We start from the raw sequence: 17,949 nt of genomic DNA, 5'->3' as shown, positions 1-17,949 counted from the left end.
GAACCCCTGGGGTGAATTTCCGTTAACCCTTCCAATCGTCCAAACTGTGCTTAAATAGACCCAATGAGGGCCCTTGTTTAACATGAATAGGAAGCTTTCTCCAAAGGTGGGGCAACCTCTGTCAGACAAATCTGTCTCTCCAGCAAGTTCTGTTGATGTTACATACCAGGTTAAGGTCCTTTGCGCGAGTGACTCATGTACCATTTGACTTGTGAATCTGCAGCATTTCCATCAAAGCTGGGGCAGAGATTGCTCTATATGCAAGACATAGGTCGCCTCTGAGCTGTCTGTATGACAGAGCAAAGTGATAATGATTTCAGTCTGTCCGCATAAGACAGATCTTGAAGACCCTGAATTTTCTTAGTAAGGAACCTTTGTAGTCTCTCCAACTGCTGCAGATGTTTAGAAAGGAACATACCAAAGGGAGCGCTGTACTCTATTATTGGCCTGATGGGGGAAGAGTACAAGGGGATTATAACCTCTTTTTTTCTGGAGGCAATGCCCTTATTTATGAGATGAGCAACATAAAATCTCCTTCTTACCACTGTGGAGACGTGGTGCTCAAAATTAAGGTTGCTGTCAACCTGTGTGCCCAGATCTCTCACCACTGTGTGCTTAAGGTATTGCTATTGATGTGGTAGTTTGCATAACACCACCCTTGCTGAAGTAGATGATAACGTATTTTTTGCATTAAGTTTCAGACCATGCCTTTGGCACCAGTCATTAGTCTGCGTAAGACCGTCTTGCAGGATGTTGACATTGTTAGGGGTTTCAGCGATCGCTCCCAGTTTGCAGTCATCAGCAAACTTTGTCAGCCACAGTCCTTTGGTTTTAGCCTGTACTTTGGAGAAGTAGTTTCCAAACAGTAGGGGTCCCAGAACCGATCCCTGTGGAACACCACTGGTTACGGGTCTGCTGGAGAAGGTGGAGTCCCCTATTTTGACTGTATAATTTCTATCAGTGAATCATTTTGCAAGCCACCTGACAATATATGGTTTGATACACAGATGGGTGAGTTTATCAATGATGTCTGTGTAGGGGATTGCGTCAGAGGCCTTGGCCAAGTCTAGGTATGCCGTATGCACAGATCTGCCCTTGTCTAAGGCTTTGGTGACTGTCTCGAAGAAGTTCACCATGTTTAACAGGCATGATCTCCCGTTTACAAAGCCAAACTGGGTGGGGTCGAGCATTTGGAGATTTCCTATATGTTTGTTAATAAGGTTCATGATGATTCATTCCATGGCCTTGCAGATAAGGCTGGTCAGGCTAATGGGTCTACAGTTCTCTGGGTCCGTGGATGCACCCCCTTTGTGCAAAGGGGTGATGGTAGCAGTTTTCCATTCGACTGGGATGAAGCCAGTGCTTAGACTGTGACTGAAAAGCATGATCAATGGTGATGCTAATTCCTGTTCTAACCCGTGTAGAACACAGCTCGGGATGTTGTCTGGTCCCATAGAGGCTACTTTTTGCCTTGGAGAGGGCATTTAGGACCTGCTCCTCAGAAATAGTAGGTAGGGAACAGGTTTTTGGGATGCTTTGGGGTATATGTGGTGGGGAATCCAAACACAAAAAACAAACTAGAAAAAAAACTGAGACAAATGAACACACCCTCACTGCACCACTTCTATTAAAACAATCCAAATGGTATCGATTATCCACCTTCAATGGACCAAGCAAAACATAAAAGTTTTAAAAGGTAAAGCCTTCAATTTTAATTTCTGCTTTTCGTCCTGCTCCCAGCAGGACTTCTTCAGACAAGCAACAAGCATCAACAAATTTCCACTTTTTAAAATAAAATCACATTTCAATTACAGTTGAAATCACATTTCAATTAAAATGCTTAGTTCCCTGTAACGCCATTTTAAAAAAGGCCAACACCCCAAGAATAAAAGACACAGCACATTTTGTACTTTCAATAGTATTTGACTTTGTAAGCAAGTAAAACATGAAAGTAAGAAATTAAAAATAGTAAAAACAAAAAACAAAAGAAATAAATATTCCCTTCTATATTGACAAGTTACCAGCAGCGCCGTTCAAACATACAAAAAGTGCAAAAACAACACACAGTGCCTGGCTGTGTGTTTGTTTACCTCCTTTTTTCACTTATTCCTATCATGTTGACTAAACTTACTTCTTCACCTAAAATGGCTCTTCAGCAATCCTTACTTATAAAGTTACCCTAAGCAACTTCTCCTATTTGTATGAATACTGAGAAACATCGCTCATACAGCTGCCTTATATACTAATACGTAAAGGTTCCATGACTCGTGTCTGCATTCAAATCTGTATCTTTGTATTTCCAGAACTCACCTTATGTTGCTACATATTAATGTGACCCAAAGTTGTTCAAGGTATTTCGCCTCGCTCTTGTTGCCACATTAAAGACCCCAGTGTGGTGGAGATGAATCACTAAACGTCCAATAAAGCTCCACTGTTACTGTTGCTGGGGGAGCAGAAGAAATTCCCTGAGCCTTTTCTTGGAATCTGAGTAATCTTGGCCTTCCCAGTGAAAGTGTTCCCTCAATGTATGCAGGGTTTCCCCAAAAGAGAAGTCCTCAGGTGGGGAGACCGAGGGAATAGACTTCTCTGCATCAGAGTCTTGAATGGAGAATAGGCACAATCCTGGTCCTCAGATAGTTCTGAGGTAATAGAAGCTTGATCTGAGGGAGGGTAGTCTTCTTCTAATCTGGGCCTTTTGTCAGAGGGGGGTTGAGAACCCCTGATAAGAGTAATCAAATCCTCAGCCATTTTAAGCATCTGTTTTTTAGGCATGGTGCCTTGAGAGGGTGTCTGAGGAACCTGTTTTTTGGTTTTCATGGCTGTTTTAGATTTAGTGAAGGCTTTAATAGAGAAGGAGGAAGGCCTGAAGACCCCTTGAGAAATGGCAGGCCTGTCTCAATTCTGAGTTTCCCCGCCAGGAGTGGCGTGGCTATCTGTAGTAGGAATGGGGGCAGAGGAGCCTGCGACCTCGGGTACTGAAGACACCGGTAATGCATTGTCATCGGTACTCAGGCGCCTCACTGAGTACCGGAGAACCGGTAGTCGGCCTTAGCGCGGTATCAGTAGGTGGTGCGGACCTCGTATGCCGGTCTTTATCTTTGCGTTTTTTGCTCAAAACTGGAGTCGGAGTACCCGACGACATAATATAATTAAATTTTTTGCCAAAAAAGTGAAGGGCGACTCCGCCCGATGCTTAATAGTGCGTTTGTTGAATCTAGCACAAAAACGGCAGGCTGAGACATCGTGGTCTGGGCCTAAGCAAGGTATACAGTAAGAGTGGAAATCCTTATGCGGTATTTACTTCCCACATGAAATGCAATTAACTTTGTCTGACATCGGTCTGAGGCAAGAAAAGTTTCCCCAACGGGGTACTTAGCTTTCAAGAAGACTTCGGCTGAAATACTTTCGTAAATCTCAGGAGCTGGCTGACCGGCACTTGCGAACTGCTTCTGCTTCGGGCACCGTGCGGCAAGAAAGACTGAAGAAAATGGTGTCGGCTGCCTCTTTTATACCCCTGCCGCACTGACGTCAGGGAGGAAGCGACGACAACCGACGCCGGACCTAGATTTTGGAATTCGGCCGACCAAGGACCCGCCTGACGGCAGGATAACCCATCTGTTATGACTGCAGCTGTATGCACGATGAACATCAAGTGAAAGGAGTTGGAGGGCAGGATGGTCAATGGGCAGTACATTCCCTGGGGACGGTACAGACAAAACCCCAAGATGAATCTACATCTTCAAGATATTTCTCATTATCCTGTTGAAGTCGTACTCTGTCAAGCTCTGGGATTATCAAATAGATGAAACCACTGAAAATGGCCTTGACTACCTTTCCTCTTGTAAGATTGGACACTGCAGCCTAGGGCTCACTGGTTCTGGAGAAAACCATGGTCAAGAAGAGGATAGTTGGGACTGAGAAGCTGCTGGTTACGATCTCCTAACTGGCTTCAGTGTGGCTTTGACTGAAACTGAAAGGCCTGAGGACTGTTTGGAAACAGAAAAGACTGTGTCCTTTCTTGATTCTTAGCTTGGGAGGAGAAAGAAGAGGGTTCCAGAAGTTGTAATCCCTGTCTGTGGAGGGAGAAGTCCCTTCACTACCAACTGGTCTCTGAAAACTTGTACAGCTCTGGCACTAAAGAATGCACATGAAGTGCATTGTGTATTCAAATGTGCAGCGCCCAGACAATAAATACAAAGTTTGATGATCCTAAGGGTACAATCTGTGTCTACACTGAACATTTCTTAAAGGCTTGGGATTCACCCATGATGAAACCTGTAGATTACAAAGGAAAAACACTAGCCAAAAATATAAACATATACTATCAAAAGCACAGCATCATAAATTCTTAAAGTTCTATAAACAGTAACAATTGAAGGACGTTAAAGCCAACATATTCAAAATAGGAAACGCTACGCTAAGTATAACTCTAAACTAGCACACCACTAAGTTATGATTGCAAGACTAACTCTAAAGCTAGATGGAAATGAGTCCCCTGGTAGAGGATGAGTAAAGGTATCCTAAGTATACAACTATAAGACAACCAAATACAAAATTATCTAACTTTCAGAAACTTTCTAACGAAAGGGTACGAGCACACGTTTGGATATTTCATGCGGCAAATGAGATCTGAAGCATTGGAGCACAGTGCAGGGAATTATGGGTAGGGAAGAAGTCAGAACCCTGGAACTGAGGAAGCTTCAAATTGGGTGCCGAAGCTGGATCTGACATCCTATATGTTGAATCGAACAAAGCAAACTGTGTACAATAGTGTAAATCAACTGTATGCATAAGTCAAGGGGCAATTTTGAAGCCAGAAAACAATAAAATACACTGATGCATGTATTAGTCAAGGTGTTAACATCTGTAGGCAGCGAAGACAACACAGGCTGTCCACACAAGGTGATAAATTCCTAACAAGGCCCTAATGCAATGTCTTTCAGTTTCTCCTGTTAGGGGTTGCCACAGCGGATCACCGGTCCACAGATTGACTGGCAGTGGAGTTTTTACGGTGTCGAGTTGCCAGCCTGCCGCCCAACCTTCACAGAAGGCACAAACACATGCACGCACCTACCTGCATGTCTTTAAAACTCACTCGACCAGAGGCAGGACATGCAAACTCCGCACAGAAGGCCCTCCAGCTGAGAATCAAACTGGAGAACCTCTTGCTGTAAGGAGACAATGCTAACTGCTGCTGTACCACTGCGACTTCTTTAACAAGGCCTTATTATGACTAGACAATTCAGATCTTGTGCCCCAGTTCAAAAGAATCATCTCCTTATTTACAGCAATTTGCTCACCCAATACGTCTGACACAGTACTCTAAGGAAATTTAAAATCTGCCAACGTATTACACTCTCAAAACACGTTTCCCATTACCTCCTCCTTCTCCATTACACCTCCAACATTTGATATCTACCTGAGGAAATATTTAAGTCTGCTTGGACATTCCTTGGCTAATGCCTTAAGAGCCCTTACCAGCTGATCCAAAAAGTAAACTGAGGACAGTCCAGTACCAGCCTATACAAAGTGTAGTAACCAGGAACAGACTACAGGCACTTGTGAAGAACCAAGCAAACCAGAACCAGGCAGAACTGTCACTTTTATTCATAAACTTGAAAACACAAACCCTTAACTGATTCACCGCATTTTCATCCCAACAAGACTTCATCAGATAAGTGCTTAAACCTACTAACAATGTTTAAATACTCCTCCCCACAATATTTGATCAATTAATGCAAATTCCATTAATTACTAAATTAAAACAAACTGAACTCATACAAACATATCAGCTAAAACCAGTAAGAGTCCTGGTTAGTAAACATTAAAAACTTATAAAAAACTGTTAAAAATGTAAAAAACATTTAGCTAATATGTATGGACTTACTTGGGGGTAAGTGACCTGAGTGTGTGTGTGACCTGGCTGTTGACGGGCAACTAAATGTAACCTCCTCCCTATGAAAACACTTCCAAGCAAAAATCCTAAATGTTTTGGACTCTACTGTACACTTGTAAGCCATGCATATATCCTCCCACTGATCCATTTTAAATTACTTTCTTAGTCTCTCTTTGCAATCTTTTCTAACCTTCTCTGATTCTTATAGTTATTGTGCAATACTTTATATGCCCCAGTAATTATCCTTCTTTTAACAACAGCTTCTGTTCCAGATTCAAATAAAAACTCCACTACAGCAGGTCTTTCACTTAACATTCCAATATCCTCTTTTCTTTACCTATACTCTGACATCAAATCCTGGTAGGGAAGGTAGCCTCTAACCTGTAATCCAAATGTCACCCTGGCCTCATGCCACTCTGTTACCTTCCCCCCTCTAGTTATTTACTCCCAAAACATTGGTTCCTTTGCTAGTTTTCTCTAGTAAATTCCATCTCCTTCTTGCCTATTTTCCATAACCCTATTTACAGTCATCCCTACTGGTAAGATCCACCTTCTCCATTCTCATGTTGGCTTAGATCTTATAATACTTTTTGCTACTTTATAAATATAATATTTTGTATGGTGATTTCTAATCTTAAGGATCTGTATCCAAAGTCCCACTCTGTCCTTATTTCTTGAAATATTCCCCTGCTTATATATATATATATATATATATATATATATATATATACACACACACACACAAACACACATGTATATACATATATAGGTGTGTGTGTGTGTGTTCTAAAACATCCCTTAGAATTAGGCAATCCTAAGCCACCTTCTTCTATTGGAAAGATAAACGTATCCCACTTAACTTTACTCTCTTCCCCTTCTAGATAAATTCCTTCAACTCATTAAATGTTGTCAACTATTTCTCCTCTGGACGTTAAAAATATGCCTGATTTGTACATAAAACCTTAAGAGACTAATTCACTGCTTGTATCTTACTATCCATATCTACAAACAAGAACTTGCAGTTTCTCAGTTTTTGTATTATTTTTTGTTTAGTCTCTTCCCCACATATCCTTAAGCTGTCACAACAGAAGCATTTTTAATCTGTGTAGCTACATACTATATCTAGTGTCCCCATAAATATGGGTACTGCTGATAATTTGTGTGTGGGTACACAATTAATGGTTACAGCTCTTGGTTTGTCTTCATTAACTTAACATCCTGAAATGACTTGAAACTATCTTAAAATGTTCCTTAACACGGAGTTGTCCTCTTCTGGATTTATCAGGTACAAATGATACTGTCTGCAAATAAGCCAGCTTTTCTTGATTACCATACCAATGATATCCTTGCATTTCTGAGTCCCTTTTTTGCCAATGGCTGTAAATATAAAGCAAATAACAAAGGGAATGAAGATACCTCTGGCTGGTTCCTCTGTTCAAACACAACTTATCAGAGAAGAACCCTCCCACTAATTTTTTTCTCCAATTCTTCATATACCCTTCTATTTAACATTATTATTGTATCACAGAATGCAAATTCTTTCACTGTCCTAGTTAAAATCCCAGCTTACTCTGACAAATTATTTATCTGCACTAAGACCCACCAAAAATATTATATTTTGTATGGTGATTTATAATCTTAAGGATCTGTATCCAAAGTCCCACTCTGTCCTTATTTCCTGAAATATTCCCGTTTCCCTCAAGATCATCACTGCTGTATTAATGTTGTTAAATGTTTGCCGCCTCTCCACAAAACCATAATGATCCACATCTATCAATTCTGGCAACATTGAAAATACTTTTGTCATGCTTTATGCTAATACAGACAAACACTTTATAATCAGGGTTTAAAATTGAAAAGGGTGTATATGAAGCTGTGTCTGATTGGGTCTTTTATCATCTTTAGGTAATAAAAGACACAATAGCTTTCATCCAAGATGCTGATGCTTCCCTTCCTTTTAAAATACGGTTAAAACACTTATTACTTTCTTCCCTTCTAACTTCCAAGCTTCCACAGGAATAACATCTGTTCCTGGAGACTCTCCTGCAGATTGATTATAAACATAATTTTAATCTCATCTCCTTCTATCTTAACTTTTAGTTGTTGAGCCTCATATACCTTCGACCTTGGCATAATTATGTCTTCCATAAATATTTCCAATTGTGCTCCTCCCTGATTTCAACATTTACCTGCTTTATATAAATTTAAAAAAAAATTCTGAAATGTCTCTAATACTCCTACAGGATCAGTGGTTATTTACTTATTCTAAGCTCCCTGAGTTTGGTGACGACTCTTTCTACTTTCTGTTGCAAAAGACATTGTTCTAAAAGTTTTTCTGCTCTGGAATTACTATGAAAACAATAGCTGCTTAACAGCAATCTTTCTAAGCTCAAACACATCATCCAAATACTCTCTTGTTTCCTCTCTAGCTTTCTGCAGTTGCTATTCCTGTTCTGTGAGATCCTCCGTATTCTGTAATATTTACCTTTGTCAACCCCTCTAAATAATTCCTATTACTACTAAACCATATCTTTTCTCTTTTATTTCTACCCAATGTTCATTTTCTCCCACTTAGGTGTCACGTCTGAAGAAATTTCAATCTTCCCTAATAACTCTCTAATTATTTCACTATCAATTTCCTTAAATTCCTCTCTTTTTTAACAAGTAGGTAAGAAAGCGCTAGTGCTTCATTTTTATTTTATCACCTTGCATCTTTATCAGTGCATGATCTGAAATGGTTACCGGATATGCACTGAAGCTTTCAATTAAATGTACATGTTCCTGTGAAATATAACTTCTATCCATCTAGCTCAGTTATTATACCTTGGGGAATAATATGCTAGTTCTGTCAGAGTTCCGACTAATGAAATCACATCTTCCATACTAAATATTTTCATGATCTTCTTCAGAAATCTACCCTCTTTTGATATACTTTCCCTTCTAGGTCCCTCTGATGCATCCTACTGCAAATCAACTTCCAGTTCCCACCTATAAGTAATATTCCCTGCTAAAAACTGATTTCTTCTTCCAAAATTCTCTTAAGCTCCGTAACAACATTTTCTGGTAGAATATAAACACATGCCAGTGTAATTCACCTCTCTTGCCAATAGCCCCTTATTACCACAAATTTAAAGGTCTTGTCTTTTTCCTCTTCAATCATTACAAGATCCCCTCTAGCAATCAGTATTATTACTCCCTTTTTCCTTTGTCCCGGACATGCTGCTGAATATTTATCCTGAAATCATTTGTCAAATTCACATACTCATTTCTTTCCAAATGTTCCTCATGCAGCATTGCCATTTGTACTCAGCATTTCTTAACACAATTCAGTATTCTTTCCTTTTCTGTCTATACCCGCATGGCCATTTATGTAATTCCAAGGTAATATGGATAGCATATCCATTATGATAAAAGGCTGTTGTTCCCACCTATTATACAGGGAAACCTTTTGAATGTGTACTTCCAACTTTTGTCTTACATACACACCCCAAATGTTTGGCAGGCTGATCTTTCATACAGCTATTTCTTCTCATCTCCTTTTAAATCTATGTCACATTTTTCAAAACTTTCTGTTTGAATGAAAACTCTCAAACAAAAATTAATGACATTTTCAGAACACCTCCATCCCCTATAAACTTATAACACACACAGATCTATGTACATCTTCAAAAAATTAATTTCGATTCTCTAAACAGGAACTGACCCAAATAATCAGCTGCACCCACAGGCATTCCTTAATCTAAAATTAAGGTTACTTATGCTAAAACACGCTACCACTTAACACTGATTGATGTTTGTTCTTTTCTTCTACTTCCCTCCCAGTTGTGAAAAACAGGTTGTACACTTTCTGAAAAGATTAACATTTTACCCCAAGAAAAATTGCAATATTTTTAAATAAAACTAAACTGTACACTGTCCTATTAAATGCATTAAATTATTAAGGCGGTAGGGTGACTGCTACCCCTTATTCAGTTCCCATATCATCAAACTATTTTTCACTAAACTGCTTTGCCTTTGCACTTTAAAATTTTTCATTTTCCTAAGAATGCTCAGAACTCTCAAGATTAACTGCTTCCAACTGTGGCCCTCATTTCGATGTTAAATGACAGAAAAAAACAGCTTACACCTATGCAGATGCGTGAAGGAGTCTGTGAATTTCACTCAGAGCTGAATATACAACTGCCTTCCTCTGCAGACTTCTTGACTCCCACTGAGAACATCTACTAATGGGAAAACAGCTAATATCTTTGTAGATGCAAGACACTTAGCATTTTAATTATTTTTATTTTATCTATTTTTTCAAGCCTACTTACTTACAAAAACACTTCAAAGAGTAAGCCAAGGGCATTGTTCTACACACCTGCTCTTGTAAAAATAAGACAAACTATCTTAATTCTACATACCATATAATCAGTGCACTTTTACACCCAACCACCACCCCAGCAGCACAACATTACTGCATATTAACTTATATTTGCTTCTGTCTAGCCTTTCTTCCACTGTTATACTGTAAAGCCTATATTACTTGCAGTTAAAAAGTACTTGTTTACTTTAATATCTTTAACACATACAAAATCACTGAAGACTCCCTACATTTAAAATCCCCCTGACCACACACTATATGGCATTGGCTTACTATACAGCATGCAGTTTAAATCATGATCTGTTTTATACAAATACTAATAAGAACAAAAATAGTTTTACTTAGTTATCCTTTTAGTGTCCTTCTAACATTAAACAAAGTGGGGTATTTGCAAGTCCACCCACAAATGTAACAACTCAATAAAAGTCCAGTCTTTCGCAGCCATTTTCTTTTTTCTTTTGCAAAGCCATATTCAAATGTAACTGAAGCTTTATAATCTCACATTCATTCAGTAATTTCAGTGTTGCTGGCCTTCATCCTGTTGTTCTCCATCCCCCAATACCAGAATCTTGTTAAAGTCCAAGGTACTACTGATTCTAGTTAACTCCTATGTTGTTTTCTGCTTCTTAAGCATTTTTCTTAGGGACACTGGAAAAGGTTTTACTGGCAAAGTCTTTCTCCATGCTTTATTGTCAGAAGAAACAGAACAGAAAACCTACTGTTTACCGGCTCACTTTTCATTGGAAAAACTTTTTCCTCATTAACCTGTTCTACATCCAAAAATGTCTTTGATCTTCCAAGAAAAAATATTCTTAAGACAGCTGGATAGAGCAAGCTTGAATCTCACATCTGCCTCTCAACATTCCTTCATTGCTGGGATATACTTGTTTCTATTTTGCCTGGTGTATAGTAAATAACTATTTTTTCCCACAAACACTCTACTGTCTCCAGTTTTGAATACTTTTTCCTTCTGCCACAGTTTGGTCAAGTCTTTCTGCTGGCATAATTTCATCATTACTGATGCAGGTCTTGGCTGCTTTCTTATGGCTAGGTTTGGAGTATGCACTCGATGTGCTCCTTCAATTAACATATCCTTGTTGTGCAATACCAGCTGAGACACTTACTTTTGCTTTCATAAAATTAATAAAAACTGTTCCTTCCAGTTTCTACAGTACAGCAGAAAATCTCAGGTTTTCTCTGTGTGTTCTGTCTTCTAACTCTACCATTTTTTGAAACTGCCATTTTGAGAAGCACCATACTCAGCCAGAATTTTCATTTCATCCTCTGATTTTTGCAGTTTTATCTTCTTCTATTTTTCTAACCTTTTATCTGAGTTGATACAATCCTTAAGTTTCATTTATTTTAATTGCATCTGAGTACATTTGATTTTTTTTTCCTCTAAATTATCAGAAGCCATCTCTTGTACCAAAGCTAAAGCTTGAACTGCTTTTTGTTGAACATCTGCAGGATTCTTCCCAGCTAGTGTTTCCTCTTCACTTTTTCTGGTTGATTTTCTTTCAGGTTCTCTACATATCTTCTTTATGGTCATCCATGACAATGTACTTATTTGTCAGTAACTGAAGCTTACTCAAGCTGACAATATCACTGACTCTTATTTCTCAGTTTCTGTTTTTAAACTGGGATAGCAGAAGTTAAGCTGCTGATCAATATGCAGCCATCTTAGAAGTTCAGCTCTGAATTTATTTTTGAACTTTTATGGTGATCTGACTGGAAAAGAGCTTTGGTTTAACTCTAATGGGAACAGAAAATAAACTACGCATTTTGAAGCCTGTAATTGACATAGAACCTTAAATTGTGCCACACTGCTATTTGCCAATGGGCTAATTTGAATTTTATTTAACTTTTCTGCACTGGTATAGAACTGCAGTTGCAAAATGCTGCTTGCACTTAGACCCTTAATACAACTTACTCCATAAATTCCTAGTGTACATAATAGCAGTTGGGCAAACAGTCCCTGGTTCATGCTAAGGGGTATGCTGGTCTTTCAACAAAGACTTAGAATGCTTGCTTTAGATAGGAAGGACTGCAGTAAATTAACTCTAAACCCCATATCTGTCATTCACCCTGCAGCTCATATCAGTAAGCATCAAGAACCATGGATTTCACTTTTCAACTGTCTCAGCAGCCAGCTTGGTTGAAGCAGGCATTCTGACAGAATGTAGCAATTTTCTCATGTTTACTGACAACCACCTACTACTAAAACTAACACAGTGTTTGAGAGATGTTTTTATTAAATGCTATTGAAGACAAAACTCTGAAACAAATATACTAAAAATAACAAGCAGGTTGTCAGTAACACAGCTCAGACCAAACATAGAACTATATATGCCAAGGTTCTTACAATTAATCTACTCAACCCACAAAGGCCTCTTAAATGTAACCTAAGAAAAACATGAACTTGGCAACCTCACAACAGCACCCATGATGAAGCACGCATCTAAGAGTCATAGTGCCTCAGTTCAAAAGTTCATAAAGAAACCTTCCTCAATCCACCATCCCAGTCATAATTGACTCAATCATGAGACACACTAATGCACCACTCACCATGCTGTGGGAGAAGAGGATCAGACATTTGCCTTTCAGGTGCCAGAATTCACTACACCACATAGGCACTCAAGTTCTTGTAATACAAATACATGTATAATTGAGTCACAGTACATGGGAGTGTAAATGACTTGAGGATGTACTTCCTAAGACTGTATGAAGAGACATGATGGAACTCTTGGAATGTGCATCTGAACCAGGTATGAACCTAGCTTTGAGAAGCATTTTACTATTACCGAGAATGATGTCATAAATATGAACAAAAGATTACCAAGTTCAACAACTGGCTTAGAGTCTGCTATCATTCAAAGATGGTCAAATATATATCTACCTTGAGGAGATGGCAGACAGTCCTAACAGCTTTTGCCAAGGATGGCCTGTACTGCTCCACTCCCCCCAGGCCTTCATATATATCAGCTAAAACCTTATCTATCCTCATAGTGCCTTTTTCAAGCAAAGTCAGTCCTCAAAAACTTCCACCATAACAAAACAGAATCGGGACAGCCTAAAGGTACTGCTGCTCAACACTAGACACTTAACAAAAAACTCCACTCCCTACGAGCACTCCTTGTGCTGGAAAGCACAGACATATGCATCATCACAGAGACCAGATTTGAGATCACTAAGAGCACTCCATCAAGTGCAGGGTTTCAACACCTACAGCAACAGGAATATTTTTAACATCCTGGAAGACTAAATGTGTGCCTCCTCTGGGCCCTTACTCATATGATGAAGCAGAACACTGGTGTAAGAGAAGCTTTTGCTTGCTGAGGAATAACTTCTAGGTGGTTTAGGCTCTAGCCTACCCTCCCAGCTTCATTCTGTATGACAATCCTCTGGCTGTGGCTTTACTTACACATATGACCATCTTGCTGTTACTCACATGAGCAACTTTCATCCAATGCCATCCTCCTAGTGGCAAAGAAGGCTAGGAACCTCTCCCTTTAATATTTTTAGGCAGCAGGGTGAATAACTGGCACTTATGGTAGTGCAGGTGTTTTCAGCTCTCCATAAAAGAACAAAGACAATACCAATACAGGTTTTGGCTAGCAATCTGACTGCCACAGGGACAGTCAGTTTATCTAGGCATCAAATGCTAGACCTGTTTTTTAGACTGGGATGGAAACTCTGTGAATGGCAGAAAAGAACTGGCAGGGGATCAGGAGCTAGATGCAGTTATGTAATCTAGACATGGCATCATGTTTTTTGCATGACCGATATGCTGTAGTCTGGGTGAAGGATTTTCCAAGAAAACTGATAGCTTTTGAGTGGTAGTGAAGATGAACCTAGTCATACAACTGATTCAGAAAGGTAGCCAAACATACAACCCAATCTATAGGGGGTCCTTAATGCTACATCTGCAGTTTTGTGAAAAGAATGGTTTCTTATGTTTTAATTGTTTTAACTACTCATATATTGAGCACCTTGCAGTCTCCCCAACTGGGAGACTGGACAATGAACTTAATTTCTCACAAAGCCACTTACTGCTCTGGGTGGGTAATTTGGATATACTTTGTGGGTTGGCACAAATAGAGCTGCCTTATTTTCTACTTCTGCAGTTTACTGAAGAAATGGTTTACTTCTGTCAGGGGACCGAAAGTCTGGAAATCCACAGTATTATGAAGACACTGGCCTGGCAGTGAAGAAATGAATGATCATGACAATGCTGCAGTAATGAGATCATCTGCAAGGACAGAAATGCACATCATGTGGCAGACTCACAGTACCGGAGGTAAGCATCTGCGAAATCACAAAAGGATGCATGGAAAATAATACTTTCAGCTCATATTAAACTTTTTAAGTTTGGTAGGAACACATATGGATAGGCTAAATTCCAGCAGTAGTGACTCTATTACTTAGTTCAGATAATCCATTTGGCAAGACTATCTCAAATACATAAACAGATTTTCTTTTCAAACTTGTGCATTACTACCCTTAAACAGATCTTAAATTGTGGATGCCCTACATACAGAAAACAGTATGTAATGAATTCCCTTCTTTCCTGAGAATAAAAGTATTCTTCTCTTGCTGAGTCCCAAACTATGTAGAAGCTATTTTGGCCACATATCTGCACACTTTTTTCGAATTGGCAGCCTTATTTATAGTTGAAACAGAAACTGCATTCCATTACTCATATGCATACTTCTTTCTTATACGGATTACAACTCAGGGAATGTGGATCATACTGAAAAACTGAACAAGAGCATGCTGTAAAATGACTGAATCCCAAAAAGGCATGATGTCACTGCTGCAAGAACAATGCAGACCACTAACCTTTACAGGCTCCATTGGATCAGAAAAGCAGCCCTGGTTCTTCCCCCACATCTGTGCAGCCAATTCAGGATAACAGACATCTGTTGTAAGTGCAACCTGAGCTGCTAAATCTACAGCATATATAGGTGGCCAATGTCGGGAGGACACAAGTAAGTCCACATGGTCACGAGCAAATTCAGGTTTCACTATATACTTTGATCCACAAATCACCTGATGAATAAAAAGAAACATTTGGGTCACCTCTGCATTCTAACCCATATGACAAGCAAACAGATTTAGATAAAAATGTAAAGACCATTCTCAATAGCTTTTTAAAAGGTATATAAGCAAATTAAAAACATACTGTTACTTACAGCATGACAATCAACTGGGCCATACTGTAATACTGCGCTCTTTTTTGTGAGAACAGGTAAATAAAGTAGCTTCTTAAAATAAATACTTTCTGAAAAATATATTATTACCCAAAGTCTTCTGAAATACTGTGCAGAAAAAGCTATTCAAAAACTAGTGGTTGCAGCACTGAAGGGTCACTACATGAATTCTTAATGCATCTGTGGGCTACCTCAAAACATAGCACGTCATTACGAGTTAACAATAGGTACAGGTGACTGGCATTTTTACTTAACACAGCAGTCATGAAATTGCTTGTTTTCTACATCAACTTTGAGTTTAACTTTATTCTGGCTTGCAGCCATGACTTATTACAAACTCTTGCAAAAAGTTACTACTGTCTACAGACTACAAGTTATAAACAAAAAAGAATAGTTACTTCCGCAGCTAAAATTAGAGGTGTGCGCAACTGCAGTCAATTAGGTAAGTAAGCATGTGCTTAGGCATATAATTTTTTCACTTTTTTTATAAATTTTTGGTTACTCTCTAGAGGCCAGATGGTGTTGTGTTGAGGTGTGGATTTGGCCCCAGGACTGGACATTGTGCACCACTGGGTTGCAGGAACTACCACTGTCACCAGTGTGGCAAGTGCTCCTTTTCAGCACCACTGGATCAACAAAAGGCATTTAAAAGCAAACAGACTACATAAATGATGCTGTGTGTGTACAGACAGTGCCACATAATAATGGTGGAATCGCTTACATTTGCATAGTGCATTACCTGAAGACAAGAAGTTGTTTGCAAACAGTGTCATGTGTTAGTGGTGGGGGATCACTTACACTAGCAGAGTAGCAATCTGGAGAGAAAAAGCTTTAGTTCCGTAGATGCTCTTCTTACAGAACCACGATGCTTCCATGCTGTATTACTAGGTCAATACGTAGGAAGGATTCAATTAAAATGGCTGCATTAACATCTCACCAGATACTGCAGTGATAACAAAATACATGCATATCTGGATATTGCAATATTTGCAGATGGACAAGTATTCCTCATGCAGTTATTTAAATAAGAAATGAAAGCATTATTCTGAGACTGCTGTGTGATATTTTTGATCTCATTGGAAATTTTAGGTATCCTTTGGCTGAGCTTAAATATGCTAATAAACAAATTAACCCCCCCCCAATAACACCCCAATAACATAGCAGTATGACACAGGACACTCATCACTGTGCACACAGAATGAACATCTTCAGTAGTTACCACAGCATTACATTTGGGGGGAAAAAACTTGGGAGAGAAATTGTTTAAAACATGAGGTAAGGTGACCGTGTTTACCTGCCATGCACTAATGTATATGTCACATACATTTCAGATGTTTACAAACCTTTTAAATGAAAGGAAGTTATGAATTCCTTTACATGACTCAATCCTGCTAAAAAGTCCTAAGCAGTTGTTAAGGTTGTAGAAGGATTCTGTTCCAGTAATTACAGCTGGTTAAAAGCAATATAAATACAGTACACTATGGAAAAAAAAATTATCCCCAATGTTGGCATTACTGGCCTATGAACATTCTAACCCTGTATTCTAAGAAGGAAGACAGATCAATATTGTTCACAGGATGAGGTAATGCTTAACAGTGTACACATGCCGCATAAACATTTAGTTATTTTTTTTTTTAATTCACAACAGATACACCACAGCTATTGCAGATAGTCCCTCAAAACAACTTGATAGTTGCTTACTCATAATTTGTCCTCAGTGAATAAGTAATGTAAAATATAACAGATTAACTACAATGCTAACAGACCCTACCTGATGTGGACAAACTTTGTAGATTTTGCCTCCAGTCAGCAGTGAATCAGGTTCTGTTTCTAACTCTGCATATCCATTTTCTACAGAGTGATAAAGAGACAGAAGGGAATTACACATCTGGTCCTAAAACAAAAAAGTACAATCGTCAGAAGGTTGCGCACACACACAGACAAAAGTACACATGTATGTGCTAAAACATGGAATCCTTGCAACGTTACCTTTGAATCGCTAGGATTATAAGGTACATTACACTGCTGCAGTAAGTCTTTAAGGTCATCCTCAGAGTAGCAGCTAAGCTTGTCAAGTTTGACTGCACCCTCCTGACAGAGTCGCACAAGAACATTTACATTTCCTGTAATTCACAAACAAAGCACACAGTACCAATTAGCTTTTCAAAGCAGCTATGTAGATTCTTTTAGAAATGTGGTGTTAAATAATAAAACATTCAATGTTATTTTAAAAAAATGAAGACAAAGAAAACATGTAACAATCTAATGCAATCCTTACTTTCTGCTGCAGTATGGCAACAACAATATCTATCTTACTTCAAAACTTCATTACAGACCAAGTTCTAAAACGTTATGGAGGAGGATGAGACCAATGACACATGACAGCAATGTCAGTAGTTGAGGGCTGGTTGCTGGAAGGCTGACAAGACTCAGAGAATGACTTGAGCGCTATGGTCCCTCTCAGTCCTGGGGTACACCAT

At 39.0% G+C, this 17,949-nt stretch overlaps 1 protein-coding gene across 2 annotated transcripts in view; it reads right to left on the bottom strand.

The window, feature by feature from the left end:
* The window catches only part of HMGXB3 (HMG-box containing 3), a 1,387,103-nt gene that overhangs the window by 29,901 nt on the left and 1,339,253 nt on the right, over positions 1-17,949 (bottom strand). For both annotated transcript variants that reach the window (XM_044069603.1, XM_044069602.1), the window contains exons 17-19: positions 17,459-17,592; positions 17,241-17,363; positions 15,099-15,308 (exon numbers count right to left, since the gene is read on the bottom strand). In XM_044069603.1, coding sequence (XP_043925538.1) covers positions 15,099-15,308; positions 17,241-17,363; positions 17,459-17,592 — 467 coding nt within the window. The remainder of the gene's footprint in view (positions 1-15,098; positions 15,309-17,240; positions 17,364-17,458; positions 17,593-17,949) is intronic.

Source organism: Protopterus annectens, chromosome 4.part0, assembly GCF_019279795.1.
Source record: "Protopterus annectens isolate FY-2018-M chromosome 4.part0, PAN1.0, whole genome shotgun sequence".
NCBI classification, from domain to species: Eukaryota; Metazoa; Chordata; order Ceratodontiformes; family Protopteridae; genus Protopterus; species Protopterus annectens.
The sequence above is the reverse complement of the archived record's forward strand: the minus strand, read 5'-3'. Positions and strand labels throughout refer to the sequence as shown.